General features: G+C 34.9%; 1 protein-coding gene across 2 annotated transcripts in view; it reads left to right on the top strand.

The window, feature by feature from the left end:
* The window catches only part of rttn (rotatin), a 79260-nt gene that overhangs the window by 42806 nt on the left and 22368 nt on the right, over positions 1-14086 (top strand). For both annotated transcript variants that reach the window (XM_022683806.2, XM_022683796.2), the window contains exons 28-36: positions 1973-2192; positions 2424-2552; positions 3709-3819; positions 4664-4822; positions 6564-6641; positions 7295-7466; positions 8220-8314; positions 8951-9044; positions 10695-10884. In XM_022683806.2, the coding sequence (XP_022539527.2) occupies positions 1973-2192; positions 2424-2552; positions 3709-3819; positions 4664-4822; positions 6564-6641; positions 7295-7466; positions 8220-8314; positions 8951-9044; positions 10695-10884 (1248 nt within the window). The remainder of the gene's footprint in view (positions 1-1972; positions 2193-2423; positions 2553-3708; positions 3820-4663; positions 4823-6563; positions 6642-7294; positions 7467-8219; positions 8315-8950; positions 9045-10694; positions 10885-14086) is intronic.

The following is a 14086-nucleotide window of genomic DNA, read 5'->3' as shown; positions in this document are numbered from 1 at the left end:
CAGTGTATAAATTATATTAGATACTGAATATCTCATAGTAGATGCTGAATATAAAGTTAGTACGATGTACAACTTCATATGAAACCTGCATATTAAGACTGCAAGATGTAAAGATCTGATCTTATTTTATTATTCTGGTGTGAAGGTGTGAATGCCACTTTTACAAAGATTTTTTTTTCCCCTCTCTAATTAGAGAGTTGAGAGTTGTCTACTCACATGGCCTGCGGGTGTTAATTAAAGTTTGAGCGCTTTCAGCGGTGCTTTTAAAACCATTCCTCTTAAAGCTCACCTGTGGTGTGAAAAGCACTAGAGCGTGTCTGTGTGCTCTCACATAAAACCCAGTGAAACCATTTAGCCAGACAAGTCAAACGTATTATCCTATAAAAGGGGACCTTCAGTGTGGAAGCTGCCTGTACAGAAACACACAGTTTATCCTCTTTTCTCTCCTCCCGGAAGTGTGGAGGAGGATACTTAAATATCCTCACAAGGTGCGATCAGTTCCGCCTACTTTTCCAATGGATTAGTTCCGGAGATGCTGAGGAAAAGCACAGTGAGAAGAAAGTGAGAAACGGGGCGAAAATGTAGCAGCTATTTATGTAGGAAGGCCTGGGAGTAAATGCCAGATTTGCTATAGCTACTAAACGCTGAGTGGCAAGTTTATTAGAAACACACACACCTTGTACCTGCATTTCTTAGCCACTTTAGTAGAACCACCTACTAGGTTCAGTTTGAAGTTGTACAGTTATTGAAAGTTGCTCATCTGTTACTGTAGTTTATCCCCATCTCTTCCTCATTTATCAGTAGAAAGGGACCCCCAAATGACCACTTGTGACTTTATAGGTGTGGGGGACCACTCATAGACTGTACTGAAAATAAACCAGACACAATGGTTTTGCTGGAGCTTGTAGATTGTTTTTTTTTTTTTCTGTGCCTTTAAGACTGATATGCATATGATCTATGTTCTGATGGGTTCTCTGTCTTGTGCCATGTTCAAGCAATTCTGGTTAAAGGACAGCTTATTACTCAGCAACAGTGGACTAATTAGGTAGAATTGCTGCAAGTTTGAGTAAATGCAATGTTTTTTTGTGACCTCTCAGGTACAGTTAATTTTAAAATGGAAGGTTTTTGCAGCAGTTATATATATATATTTTATAGACCCCTTTAGTTTTTCTGACTTTGCTATTTTTGTAGGTATTTGTTTAAGTAAAATGAACGTTAATTTATTCTATAAACTACAGACATTTCAGACATCTGAGAAATGGCTAAAATAACCGAAAAGGAGGAGAGCTTTCAGACCTCAAATAATGCAAAGAAAACAAGTTCATATACATACAGTTTGTTTTAAGAGAAATCAGAAATCAATATTTGGTGGAATAACCCTGGTTTTTAATCACACAGTTATCATGCATCTTGATATGTTCTCCTCCACCAGTCTTACACACTGCTTTTGGATATCTTTATGCCACACCTGGTGTAAAAATTCAAGCAGTACAGCTTGGTTTAATGGCTTGTGTTCATCTTGATTATATTCCAGAGGTTTTTAATTTTGTAAAATCAAAGAAACTCATCTTTTTAAGTGGTTTCTTTTTTTCCAGAGCTATATATGGACTGAACATTTATATATTTTGTTTTTATGTTATACCAGAATAATATTTTCTACTGGACACTTTATCAGAAACCCTTCTCTTGTAGTTGTACTTTGCTTATATAGTGGGAGTCTAATAAAGCAGAAGTAGGATGCATCTTGTAGTTTTATGAATCCTCTTTGTGTTTGTTTTTTAGTTTTTAATGTTCTCTTGACTGATACAATTTGATTCTTTCTTTTTGTTTTGAATCATGCAAAATGTCTTTAAATCTAAATGTCAGATATTGCTTAAATCAGCGTGATGCAGCTTCTACTTTAGCCCATATGATTCTTTAACTTCTCCGTAATCCATGTAATGTTCTCTTCTGTTTTGTCTCTGTTGTTTAGGACATGTAGGCTTCTCTCTGGTCCGTTGGCATCAGAACTGGCGGTGCGTCTGCTGCAGTGTCTGCGTTTATCTGACGCTCCGCGGTTTTATGGCCTGCCCTCTTTGGAGCGCGCTCTCCGCAGCATGGCACACACCACTGCCCTGACCGGCTGGAGCACACACACACCCAGGACGGATCCACACACACTCTGCCAGAAGTACCTTAGCGGCCTCCTGGAGGTAACCATACACACATTCAACACATAGGTCTTGTTTTTTTGATTAAAGATTAAGATTGTTCTTAATGTTTTTGAATCAGTTTTGTCTGTGCTAGAATTGCACATAAAACAGCAATTAAATAAAGATTTATGTGTAGCATTTAAAATAGATAATCTACATTAGTCCCTATCGAAATGTGTGGTATGAAAGATATATTTTCACATCTCAATTTTTTTTTATTAATCTTTTCAGGTGATCTCTTCTTTCTATGTGGAGTGGGGAGGGAATTCCATGTCCTTCATGGGAAAAGGTGTGACGAAGAATGCTGTGATGTGTCTCCTTCACCTGTCACACGAGATGATGGCTGAGAGTAAAGATAAGGTCAGTATGATGACAGTTCCTATCATTTTACTTATAAAAGATTTATTGGTGTCAACTTTTTTGCTTTTTGTGAAGTGCTTCGCAAGTTAGACAACAGTGACATTACTTATTACTTGTTTTTGTTTGTTTGTTTGTTTTTCTGTTTTTTTATTTTTTATATATAATGAATATATTATGTCCATCCTTTCATGTTCTCACAGCTTGTAATGCACTACAGCTCTCGTAGAGGGCGATGTATGTTCTATTTTTGTGTGTTTGTTAAAGTGCCCTATATTATATATCATGCCGTATGGTCTTCATATCCACTACATGGTTATCCAAGCAGGTAAAGGCATGAATAAATGTGTCCTATAGATTATTTGTTCAATTATTTACACAGAACATAAACAACATGCAATTTAAATGTCATTTAACTTTGTGTATGATTCTGTATGGGCCATTCCACTGAATAGGTGTCATTTGTTTGTTGTAATTCTTCCAAATTAAACATATTTTTTATATTATTTCAATTTAGAATCGAATAACACCATATATTTAACTATTTAAAATATGTACTGCTCAAACTCAGGCAGCTTTACTTAATTTTATTCAACATTTCTAAGCCGAAGATGGTTACATTTCCTCAGTCCTGTTACCAACACTCATGTGACATTTAAAAAGCATGTTTAAAAGCTATTGTAGAGGGAGATGTATCTTCTGTTTTTGTTTGTTTGTTTGTTAAAGTGCTATATATTATATATATCATGCTGTATGGTCTTCATATTCACTACATTCTCATCCAAGCAGAATCCAATATATTGAAAGATTGGTAAAAGTATGGTGTTGACAAAGACAAGGTGCCAGTAAAAAAATCTGGTTTAGATTTAAGTTGAGAAATTAATTAAAAAGTAGTCGATACTACCAAGAAAATATGATGATTTTTGCAAAGAATTGCAGGTTTTTGTTTAAAAATGAAGCCAATGGGGCCAAAGGGTTTATTTATTTATATACCAAAGGTACATAAAGGGACCAAAGGGTTGATTTTATTGCTCCTGAGGTTCAATTTTTGTGTATCTCTAAAATGACTTTAATAAAAGTACTTAAATTGTAACACAATCACAACTGTGCTAATGTTTGTGTCTGTGCTTTTTGTATGTGTGTGTCTGTGTGTGTGCAGGATTGGATGTCTCTGTGGTCTCTGGGGCAGGAGCAGTGTGCTGATGAACCGTCTGCAGCTCAGCTCGGTCTGTCCTGGCTGATTCCCCTGTGGGTGGACCGAGACCCTGAGGTGAGTAAAAGGACACAAGCTTAAAAATGCATTGTTATCTGTGATACAGTTACTTATTTATATTTATTAAAGCATTGATTGAAAACAGAATTTACATATAATTTGACAGATGCCATTTATTTTGGTTTATTGTAAATTTAATGGGTCCATATATTGTATGTTTAATTTTATCCTCTTCAGTAGGTAAACATGTGAATGATCTCAAAGGTCTGGGTTTAAGAGAACTATGCAAATCGTTCCTTAATCATTAAAAAAAAGGGAATCCAGAAATTGTGCATACAGTACAGTAGAATAAGTAAATCAAAATAGTTACATCCTCTGCAGAAACCCAGTTCTGCACATTTTAATACACATTTAAAATAAAATGCTGTATGTTCAATTTTTGTATGATTTTTATTTGTATTCAAAACTCCAAAACATTTCCAATCATTTAGTAAATATAGATACTAATTGTGTCTGAAAAGTGCTAAAAAAGGCATATACAAATGTGTGTTTTGTAGAGGGTTTTCTTACTTATAGACATTCAAAACATAAACGACATGCCAGTTAAACTTGGTGTATGACTCTATGTACAGTATTTAAAAATGTTGATATTATGTGAGACTCATTCATTCATCAGTGATTTTAGTTTTGTTTAGTTGGACTTTCCCTTTAATTCTCCGTCCTCCTTTAGCCCTGTGGAGTCCAAGCCTCCCTCAGTTAAGCAGATGCTGCGCTGAGCTGGTCATTGAGAATGATGAGCGTAATGGGCACGAGCTGGTGCCAGCACCATGCGCCAAAACGCCTACGCTGGTTAAAAATCAGTGCCAAGCCTGAGAGAGTGTGTGTGTGTCTGTGGTCTCAGGTGCGCTGTGCCAGTCTGGCGGTGGGCACAGCTCTCTCCTCGTTAGAAAGCGGGTGTGTGGCTCTGTTGGCCAGTTGCCAGAACATCTCGGGCGGCCTTTGGGCGACGCTGCTGAACATCCTGCTGGAGAAGCAGGAGTGCAGCATGGTGCGCAGAGAGGTGGGCCAACAATACACACTACACACCCACACAATGCACCCATCTACATACACACACACACTTCAAGCATGACATACACACATACGCTCCAGCTACAGATTAAAGACAGGCTCCATTCATTCATTTCATGCACATCTACAGCTCAGGAAAAAAAATAAGAGAGCACTTAAAAATGAATAGTTTCTTTGATTTTACCAAATTGAAAACCTCTGGAATATAATCAGTAGAAAGATGGATGATCACAAGCCATCAAACCAAGCTTGAATTTTTGCACCAGGAGTGGCATAAAGTTATCCAAAAGCAGTGTGTAAGACGGGTGGAGGAGAACATGCCATGATGCATTAAAACTATGATTTAAAAACCAGGATTATTCCACCAAATACTGATTTCTGTGCTCTTAAAACTTTATGAATATGAACTTGTTTTCTTTGCATTATTTGAGGTCTGAAAGCTCTGCATCTTTTTGTTATTTCAGCCATTTTTCATTTTCTGCAAGTAAATGCTCTAAATGAAAATATTTTTATTTTGAATTTGGGAGAAATGTTGTCTGTAGTTTATAGAATAAAACAACAATGTTTTTTTTACTCAAACATATACCTATAAATAGCAAAATCAGAGAAACTAATTCAGAAACTGAAGTGGTCTCTTCATTTTTTCAAAAGCTGTATATTATATATACATGCTATTTCACTATAATATTCTGACAATTTATAAAGGATTTCTCGATTACGATTTTTATTTCTTACATAACAACTTCAGTTTTTTTTGTTGTAAACAAACACAATCATTTAAAATGATGTGCAGGCTTTTGTTTCCTTTTCATTTAATTGATTATTTTATTAAACGAATATTAAACAGCCACTTCAACATTACATGCAGGTTTTATTTTAAACATGGCGCAAAAATAACCTCCTTGTATTTGAATTAAGGAAAAGTTTCAAATATATAAATGACTGCCACAAAGAGATGTTTACAGGTTTCTGACGGAAGCAAATGTCTATTTACTGAGATTCCCTCTCCCAGTTTCTTTAAGGAAAGATGTACAATCTTGATTATTTCATTTCATTTCACCATTTCATCAAATCGCATTAGATTAATCAATTTAGTTCTATTAACCTCCCAGCCCTAAGATATTTTCTACTACATTTTTTTTTTTTTTTTTTTTTACAAATATTGATCTGCCATGGTTTCAGTGCCTTTGCTTTGTATCCTTTTTCTTATTTGTTATTTTGAACCTGTAAAAGATAAAAAAAAGTAATGTTTAAAATATTAGGAAATGTCTTAACTTCATGCTTGTTAGACATTAGTTAATATTTTTTTTATACATGCTTAGTAACTGTTTTGACCAGGGCAAAACTTTTTCATGCCATTAAGTTCAGTTTATGCCAACAGTTTAAATACACCCAAGCTGGTTTGGGCATTTTATGTGTTTAAATCAATTATTTTTAGAAAAGTTGCAAAAGTCCCAGGACTGTACTGTTAAAATACAACCATTACTCTACTTAAATTGTCAAAGTGCAAAAAAGTTCTTTACAGGGACTGTTGCATAATTTAATACACAATTACTGTTGGTTCTTTGAATTTGTGTGTAGCCAATTATATCTAGCTGTTCCTATTTTGACTGTAGTACTAATGCCATTTAAATTTCCTGCATGTTGCTGTCTCCAGTACTTTTGCATGCACTGATGGTTTTTAGCAGCAAGATGGCAGTGTTGCTGACGTTTTGTTTCTTTCCCTTCAGGCAGCATTTCTGCTGCAAAACCTGCTGGTGATGCCAATGCCTGCCAATGCAGAGGAGGCCAAAGACTGCGTGTGGCAGGTATGTTACTTTACGTTACTTTTAATGTTAGTCAAGGACTTACAGTTTAAAAAAAGGACAAACAGTAAAAATTAAGATAATAATAGTGGTGTGCAAAGGCATGTAGAGAACCCATGGTAGAGCTATATGATGTAACCTTTAAAAAAAAAAAAAAAAAAAAGAAATCCTTTAACAGAATGTAGTACAATTTTTTGCATTATCCGTTATTGTCATGTAAAGTGCATACACATTATTGACCATTTATCTAGGAGATGCGTTGTTCAGGATGTCCTGATCCAATCCTGAGGTTCAGGATTGGTCCTAAAAAGACATATTTAAATAGATTTTAACAGATTGCTGTTTTAAGCCTGCTCCAATTTCTGTGCAGCTACTTTCACTGGATGTGTCTAGAATATCACATACTGAAAAAAAGCTTTATTTGCATTATTTTGTGCTAAAAGTACAACTATATACTGTATTAGTTATTTTTAATAATTATATCTAATAAGCATATCTTACAAATTGTGTGTGGTCTCGATTGATGTGTGTTTAGATTGGATACATTTTTTTAATAACTGTAGCTGCTCTGGTTGTAATATCACAAACGGTGTTTAAAAATTCTTCTAGGTAGACTTTCTCTCAGTTTCTATTCTCTCTCTCACTCTCATTCACAGAGTCCTTGTGTGCATGATGAAGGGTCTGGTGTGTCTCTGGTGGGCCTCCCTGCCCTACAGGCTCTTCTGTATCACTGCCACTTTTTTGATTATGTGGCTGAGACGCTACAGAGCTGCTACAGCGGCCGATACGCCTTCGCTCTCAGCCCTCCTCCAACACACTCTGAGCCAGGTACAGACACCAGCAAAACAAACCCGAATAGCGCATTTTTCGCACTATTAGCACTTTTAATTCGGTGAATCTTATGTATGAATGTTATTAGTCAGGTAGTAAGGAGCAGTACATCAACTTTGTACAGCATTTTACAGGAGTTTCAGTTCAGTTCAGCATTAGCCACTAACCGCTATTTCCCCATTCAGAGGGGAGTATTATCAGCCTGTAGCCTGCTCCTTACCCTGGCTAGCACTGCTGGAGTGGTTAGCTGCTAAAGCTAATGCTCCAGCCTAGTGCTGGAGAAATTCGGGAAGTTAAGCCTGCTGTAAATAAATTAAAGTGCTTTACTCACCCAAATAAACAATTTTTAGAGAGAAATCTGTGTAGATTAACATCCAGCACCCATTTGACTTTAAAAGGAAGTCTTTTTTTATTACAGTTTTGTTTACTTAGCTTAGCTTAGCTAGGTTCTTAGCTTAGCTTAGGTAGCTCTTTCCAGGACAGAAGAGACAGTTAGTTATGACATTAAATTTGGAATAAACAGTGAATGGGATGATGTCCCAGTAGTTTTGTCCATTTAGTCTAATTATGATCCATATAGTGTATCATAGCTTTACATTGTATAATATTTGTTTAAAAGAGTTGAATAATAAACATAACTGTGAACTGTGAATCAGTTATATTTTATGCATGTCTCTGTCTTTTATCTGATTGTCTTTCTTTCTGTCTCTTTTTTTTTCATTCTTTCTCTCTGCTCTGTGTGTCTTATAGAGGTGAATGACTCTCTGAGGCACTTGAGAGTTCCTAAAACCCAACATCTCAATCACACTCAAAGTTCAGGATCAGTTTCTACTTCTAGCACTCTGGTAGGTCCATGACCAATCAAATCAATTAGGCAAAATACTTTTGCATTTACTATATTCATACATGCTTTAATTTACATCATTTTACCCTGTTTTTATCAGTTTATCAGGTTTTCTGTTATATAAGCCGGGTAGAGATGTATGAACACTTCAATTGCATAGATTTTTTGGATTGTTAGAACTGAATATAATCTATTGTAGTAGTATTAAATATATGATTGGGTTGTTTTTGTATCCCACAATCCCTACAATGGCTTTTTTAACAGGTTAGTTTGCTGTATTGTGTTTATTATATGTGTAATGTGTATTTGATGTACTGACGGCCCTGACATGGAACATTTTTGTAAAACTCTTGTATATCTAAAGTTGTGTGTGTTGCTAAAACGTACATACAATATATGGAAACTAAGCTGTAAAACACCAGTCTGGAAATCAAATGCCCTTACAGCCGTTAGAAATTGATGTCAGAGAGAAAATATTTATCTTTAAAATAACTTTCCTCTACTTTTTGTGTTTTTTTTTTTCTTTTTGATAATCAATAATTATACTTTTAAGACAGTTTTCTCTTACTCCTCCTGGTCCACTTGTTCTGTTCATAATTAAACCATCCTTTATTTATGTGGTTATCTTCTGCCACAGCTCCTGCCAGGAGGCTCCAGCGAGACCCATTCTCCTGTCCTGTCCTCCACCGGGGCCGCACAGGACACACCGTTCAACAGACTCACCGCTCAAGGCAAGGATTTACACACTCCAGAAAGATTTACACTAATGCACTAATTCTCCTGGATATTTTTTTTTTTAGAGATGCCTTTTTTACCACAACTCATAAAATGTTATTAAAATATTTAAGATGTTGTGTTGTAAGAAACTGATTATGCTATATAAGTGAAAACATTTAACACAATGCATTTACAGATTTAAAAGGCCATCAAAACCTTTCTTTATAAAAATAAAACTTTATTATTGTTTTATGTTAACATTGTTTTATTGTTTTATTTGGATCCTCATTAGCTGCTATTGCAATAGCAGCTATTCTTCCTGAGGTCCAACTAACATCTCATAAATAAGAAAATAAAAATCACACGTCATAGTTAAATGCACATAAAAAAGTTTTATATAAATAAATACATTTACAACACAGTAAGCAATCAAAACATAATAAAGGAAAGTACAACGTATCGTTGTATACTAGATGAGCACAAATTCATACACAATACATACACCAAAAAAATGATAGTAGGAATAAGAAACATTTAAAGAAAACTACTTGGTATGACTGCTAATTACTATTTTGAATCCAGCTCTTATAATCCCCATTTCGCATGTGGACAGATATTCATCTCTCATCCATGACATTTAGATAATGTTTTTAATTTGTTTTTTGAACCTGGTTCCCTTTGTGATAATTCAAGTGTTGGAAGTATCACCAAATTCTACAAATCCACAGAGGACAGGATTGCGAAAGGAGAGTGAATTTATAATCTGTTTTTGTGATTCCACTAATAGACCGAACATTCATGGTGCAGAAATAAAGACTAGCTTCTTAGTGAGTGATTGAGTAGACAATCAGGTGCCTGTATTCTGAGCTTCAAACAATATCAAGATTAGAGCACCCTACAAACATAATACACCTGTTTTATCAGCAGAAAAACCTAACCAGCCTAGTGAAGCACTGGAGCTAACCCACTTATCTAGACTTACTAACTTAGATTCAAACAGTTAAACTCATTCTGCTGTGTGCACATGCTACCTAAATGCTAGTCTATCCATAGTATTTGTCTAAAAGTGCCCAAACAGAACAGTTCTGCGCTTTTTAACAGACAAAACTGACCTGGCTTAGATGCGATGAGTGTACGGTGCAACTGCGTTGCCATGATAGGAATGGATTTCTGACTGTTGACTGCTGTCAGGGTTTTAATCAGTCAGTGATGCACCTGAACACACCCTAATTCCAGAACACCACACAATCAGCGTAGATATACTACTAAACTCCGGCACTATGTTAACTGTGCGGGTGCAATGTGTGAAAATGTGTATTTTCTTTAAAAAGCAAGACAAATTACATTTAGGCTATTCTATTTGTACAGTGGTAAAATCTTTCTAAAAAGTTTGTTTAAAAATGTTCTGTGTTTTTGAGATCAGATCATCTTCTACACATTTAGCTTAAACAAAAGAAAGCTTAACAAGGAAGCCAAAAGCTTTGCATACCACTGAACGTACTTTCCAATCAGTTTCACTAGAACCCTCTACCTTGTACTTCTAGTAGCTCTATTTTGTAGGTTTACTGTTACAGACTGTGACCACCCATCTCATTGTTAAAGCAGCTGATAAAATGCCTTTATACTTACTGTGGGTAAAGGTTAATTGTGTGTGTGTGTTGTAGGTCAGAGTGATGCTGAAAGCTCAGACTCCTCCCTCTCTCAGGACAGTCCGGAAACCTCCGCCTGTGTTGCTGTCGTAACCCCTCACCTGCTGTCAGCCATTTGCAGTCTTCTGGCCAATTTGGTGACTGTGCTGCCTGAATTTACTCTCACCGCTCTGAGACAGAAACACATTCTGCAAGATGTGGTCAGGTTAGAAAACACACATACTGATGACATTTCTGTGTATGCTGACAATATTGATGATTTACAATAGGTAAACCATAGTTAATTATTTTGTAAGTCACATGTAATTGAAGTATTTACCATGGGTCTTAAACTGAAGTTTTGAAGCAAGCTCAGTTTGACCAAACAAAAATCCTGCTTCCCATTAGTGTATACCCAAATTCATTTACAGACCTTTACTTGCCTTCGGTTTTATATTACTTGATATTTATATGGAGTTTTTTTTTTTTTTTTTTTTTTAAATCAGTAACTATGATTATAACTACTATTGATGTAACAGATCTGGGTTGATCTGTGAACTGTTTGGATCACACACTATTGAATCATTTATTAATCATCAAAGTATATCCATTATTGCATGTAATAGATTTAAACACTTAATCAGAATCAGATTGAGTTCAGATTAAATTTACTCAAAATTGCCCAAAGTCATTGGACCGTAAGTGATATTGTGTTCTATACATTTTTACCATGACTAGAATTGGAGGTACGGACAATTCTGGCCAAATGCTGCTGGTCACAATCATCATCATCATTATCATCATAACGACCCCCTGTGCTGTCTGCAGTGGGTGGTTATGCCTTCTATGGCGATTATTGGATGTGCTGGAGAAGGGCTGCTTTGTGCAGTGGTCAGACTCTACCATCATCAATGCTTCAAGATCTTGGTGAAAAATTAATGCAACACTGCACTGAAATAAATCTTGTTACGTTGCAGAAGCTTATTAAAACAATGCCACAGTGAATGCAAAGCTAAAGGCACTCCAACCAAGTATTAGAGTGTGTGACCTGTTTTTTTTTTTGTTTGTTTGTTTTTTAACCAGGCAGTGCAGGAGGTAAATATTAATATTAAATATTAAATATTAATTACAAACTAACAGGTTTATTCTGTTAAATGCAGAGCCACTTAATCTGTTTTTATAGTTTTACTTCATTCATTTCCTCCCATATTTTTTTACAGCACTGCTCACGCTGTACAGGACGCAGCGTAAAATGTGTTGTCTGGCACTTACGATCCTGTTGTGAAAATCTAAATATACTACAGACATACAGCATATGGTTCTCTTCACACTACAATGTGCAAGTACTGCAAAATCACAGAAACATGCATCCTGTGATACAGATGTGTGATATTCGGTGGCGTTCTGCTGGGCTGTGGCTTTGTTTACAATGTGAGATTCATTCAAAACTTTTAACGGAGGTTTCACAGCTCCAGTTAAACTGCATCCTGTTCTCAACTGTCAACAATTGTAAAACAAATATAAATTATTAAACATGAGCTATGAATAGAACCTTTCTCCATTACACGCACCCATCCTTCCACACCCTCCCACACACACACAGTGTTGTCTTGGTTTACCTCTGCCGCCGTTAACCGTAACCACATCCCGTCAGTTTTGATCTGCTTACAGTTCGCATGTTCTATAGTGCACAGTGATGCACACAATATCACAGTCCTCCTGATTATAGAGTTTAAATGGTTTAGCCATACCTATTGCTAATAAGAGTATAATTAGCTGTGCAATTTCTGTAGACAAAAAACTGGCAGTAGAAGGGAGCACACTGACAAGCTTAATGACTATAATGCCAATTTTACCCTTTGGCTAGGGCTATCCTCAGCCACTTTCACCAGCTCACCACATGTCTCATAATTGCAAAAAAACAAACAAAAATAATAATAATAATAATAATAATAATAATAATAATAATAATAATAATAATAATAATAATAATAATAATAATAATAATTATTATTATTATTATTATTATTATTATTGTTTTGTTATTGTTATTGTTATTGTTATTATTAATGTTATAATAATATCACAAATTAAATATATTTAATTATATCAATAATTAAATTGATTTTGTGATAGTATTGTAACATAATTTTGCAATTACATTCTTATAAAAGACAAACTTAACAAACTTAATACTAGTTTAGGTAGGCCTCTCACAACAACTTATTATTATTTACTGATTACTGTTATTTCCAGATTATAGCATAGTGCTGAAATTACAAATGAGCATGCCTGCCTGATTTCTTTGAATGTAATATTATCCCAGAAATAATTGTGATCAACAATATTGTTATAATAAAAAAATAAAAAATAATGCCACTGCAATAATGATAATGTTATAGAATAATAGTGCTTTTACACCCTTTAAAACCATAATATACTTAATAATGTTTAGGTAGGCCTGTCATGTTGACTCTTGCTTCTGGATAATATATTCTCCCAGAAATAATTCTTATAAATAATAATATTGTAATTGTAAAAATAATAATATTGTAAATAATATTGTAAAAAACACATTTCATGTCACTTACAAAAAAAGTAATAAAATAAAAAATATCTAATAATAATAATAATGATAATAATAATAATGCAATTAAATATTTTAAGAGCAACAACAATACATAAATAACAAGGTTTTTAAACAGTTACATAACAATTAATTACATTTTTGCAAATTAATTTATTTTTCCCCTCCTGCCACAGTCACTCTGTATGTGTTTAAGTGGCAAAAAACACAGTGGTCTATTTTAACAGCAGCAAAAATGATTAAGATTTTTTTTCTATATTATGCAATGTTGTAAATATTGTCAAAGCCAAACTTTGACAGAGTCCAGATCTTTCTTAGGGCCTTTTACACCACCCAATGGAGACAACCTGGGAGCATCATCACTGAATGCCTAAACCACTTTAGTTCACACTTTCATGGCATAGGAACAGCGTTTCTTCTTAGAGCCTCTTCTGGAAGAATAAGCCTACTTACCTCCACAATATTGTTCTTTCAGAACAACATCCCTCTGTCTACAACTAAGAACTGTTTGAGCTGACAGTGCTGTAAAAACTGCTTCTAAAGAGAAGTTCCCAGTCTATAGACACAAATATAAGCATGTTACAGCATGTTCAGGTAGTAAGAGAAATTTGAAAATTGTATTAGTTTATGCTTTTTTCTACTGATTTAAAGGAGAAAGTGTCTCCGCTTGTCAGAAACAATCCATGTTGAATTACAGCATGTTTCTAAAGGACTATTAAGTGAGAAACAATATTTCTTGCTCTTGTGCATCCCTTACAGTGAGGAGCTAGGCACCCCTAAAGGATAAGCTTTCCACATGCATCTCTGGACAAGCTGAGATATACATAACACTCATTGAATT

This window comes from Astyanax mexicanus, chromosome 1, assembly GCF_023375975.1.
Source record: "Astyanax mexicanus isolate ESR-SI-001 chromosome 1, AstMex3_surface, whole genome shotgun sequence".
Taxonomy (NCBI): Eukaryota; Metazoa; Chordata; class Actinopteri; order Characiformes; family Acestrorhamphidae; genus Astyanax; species Astyanax mexicanus.
Note: the sequence above shows the minus strand (reverse complement) of the source record. Positions and strands in the feature narration are given on the sequence as shown.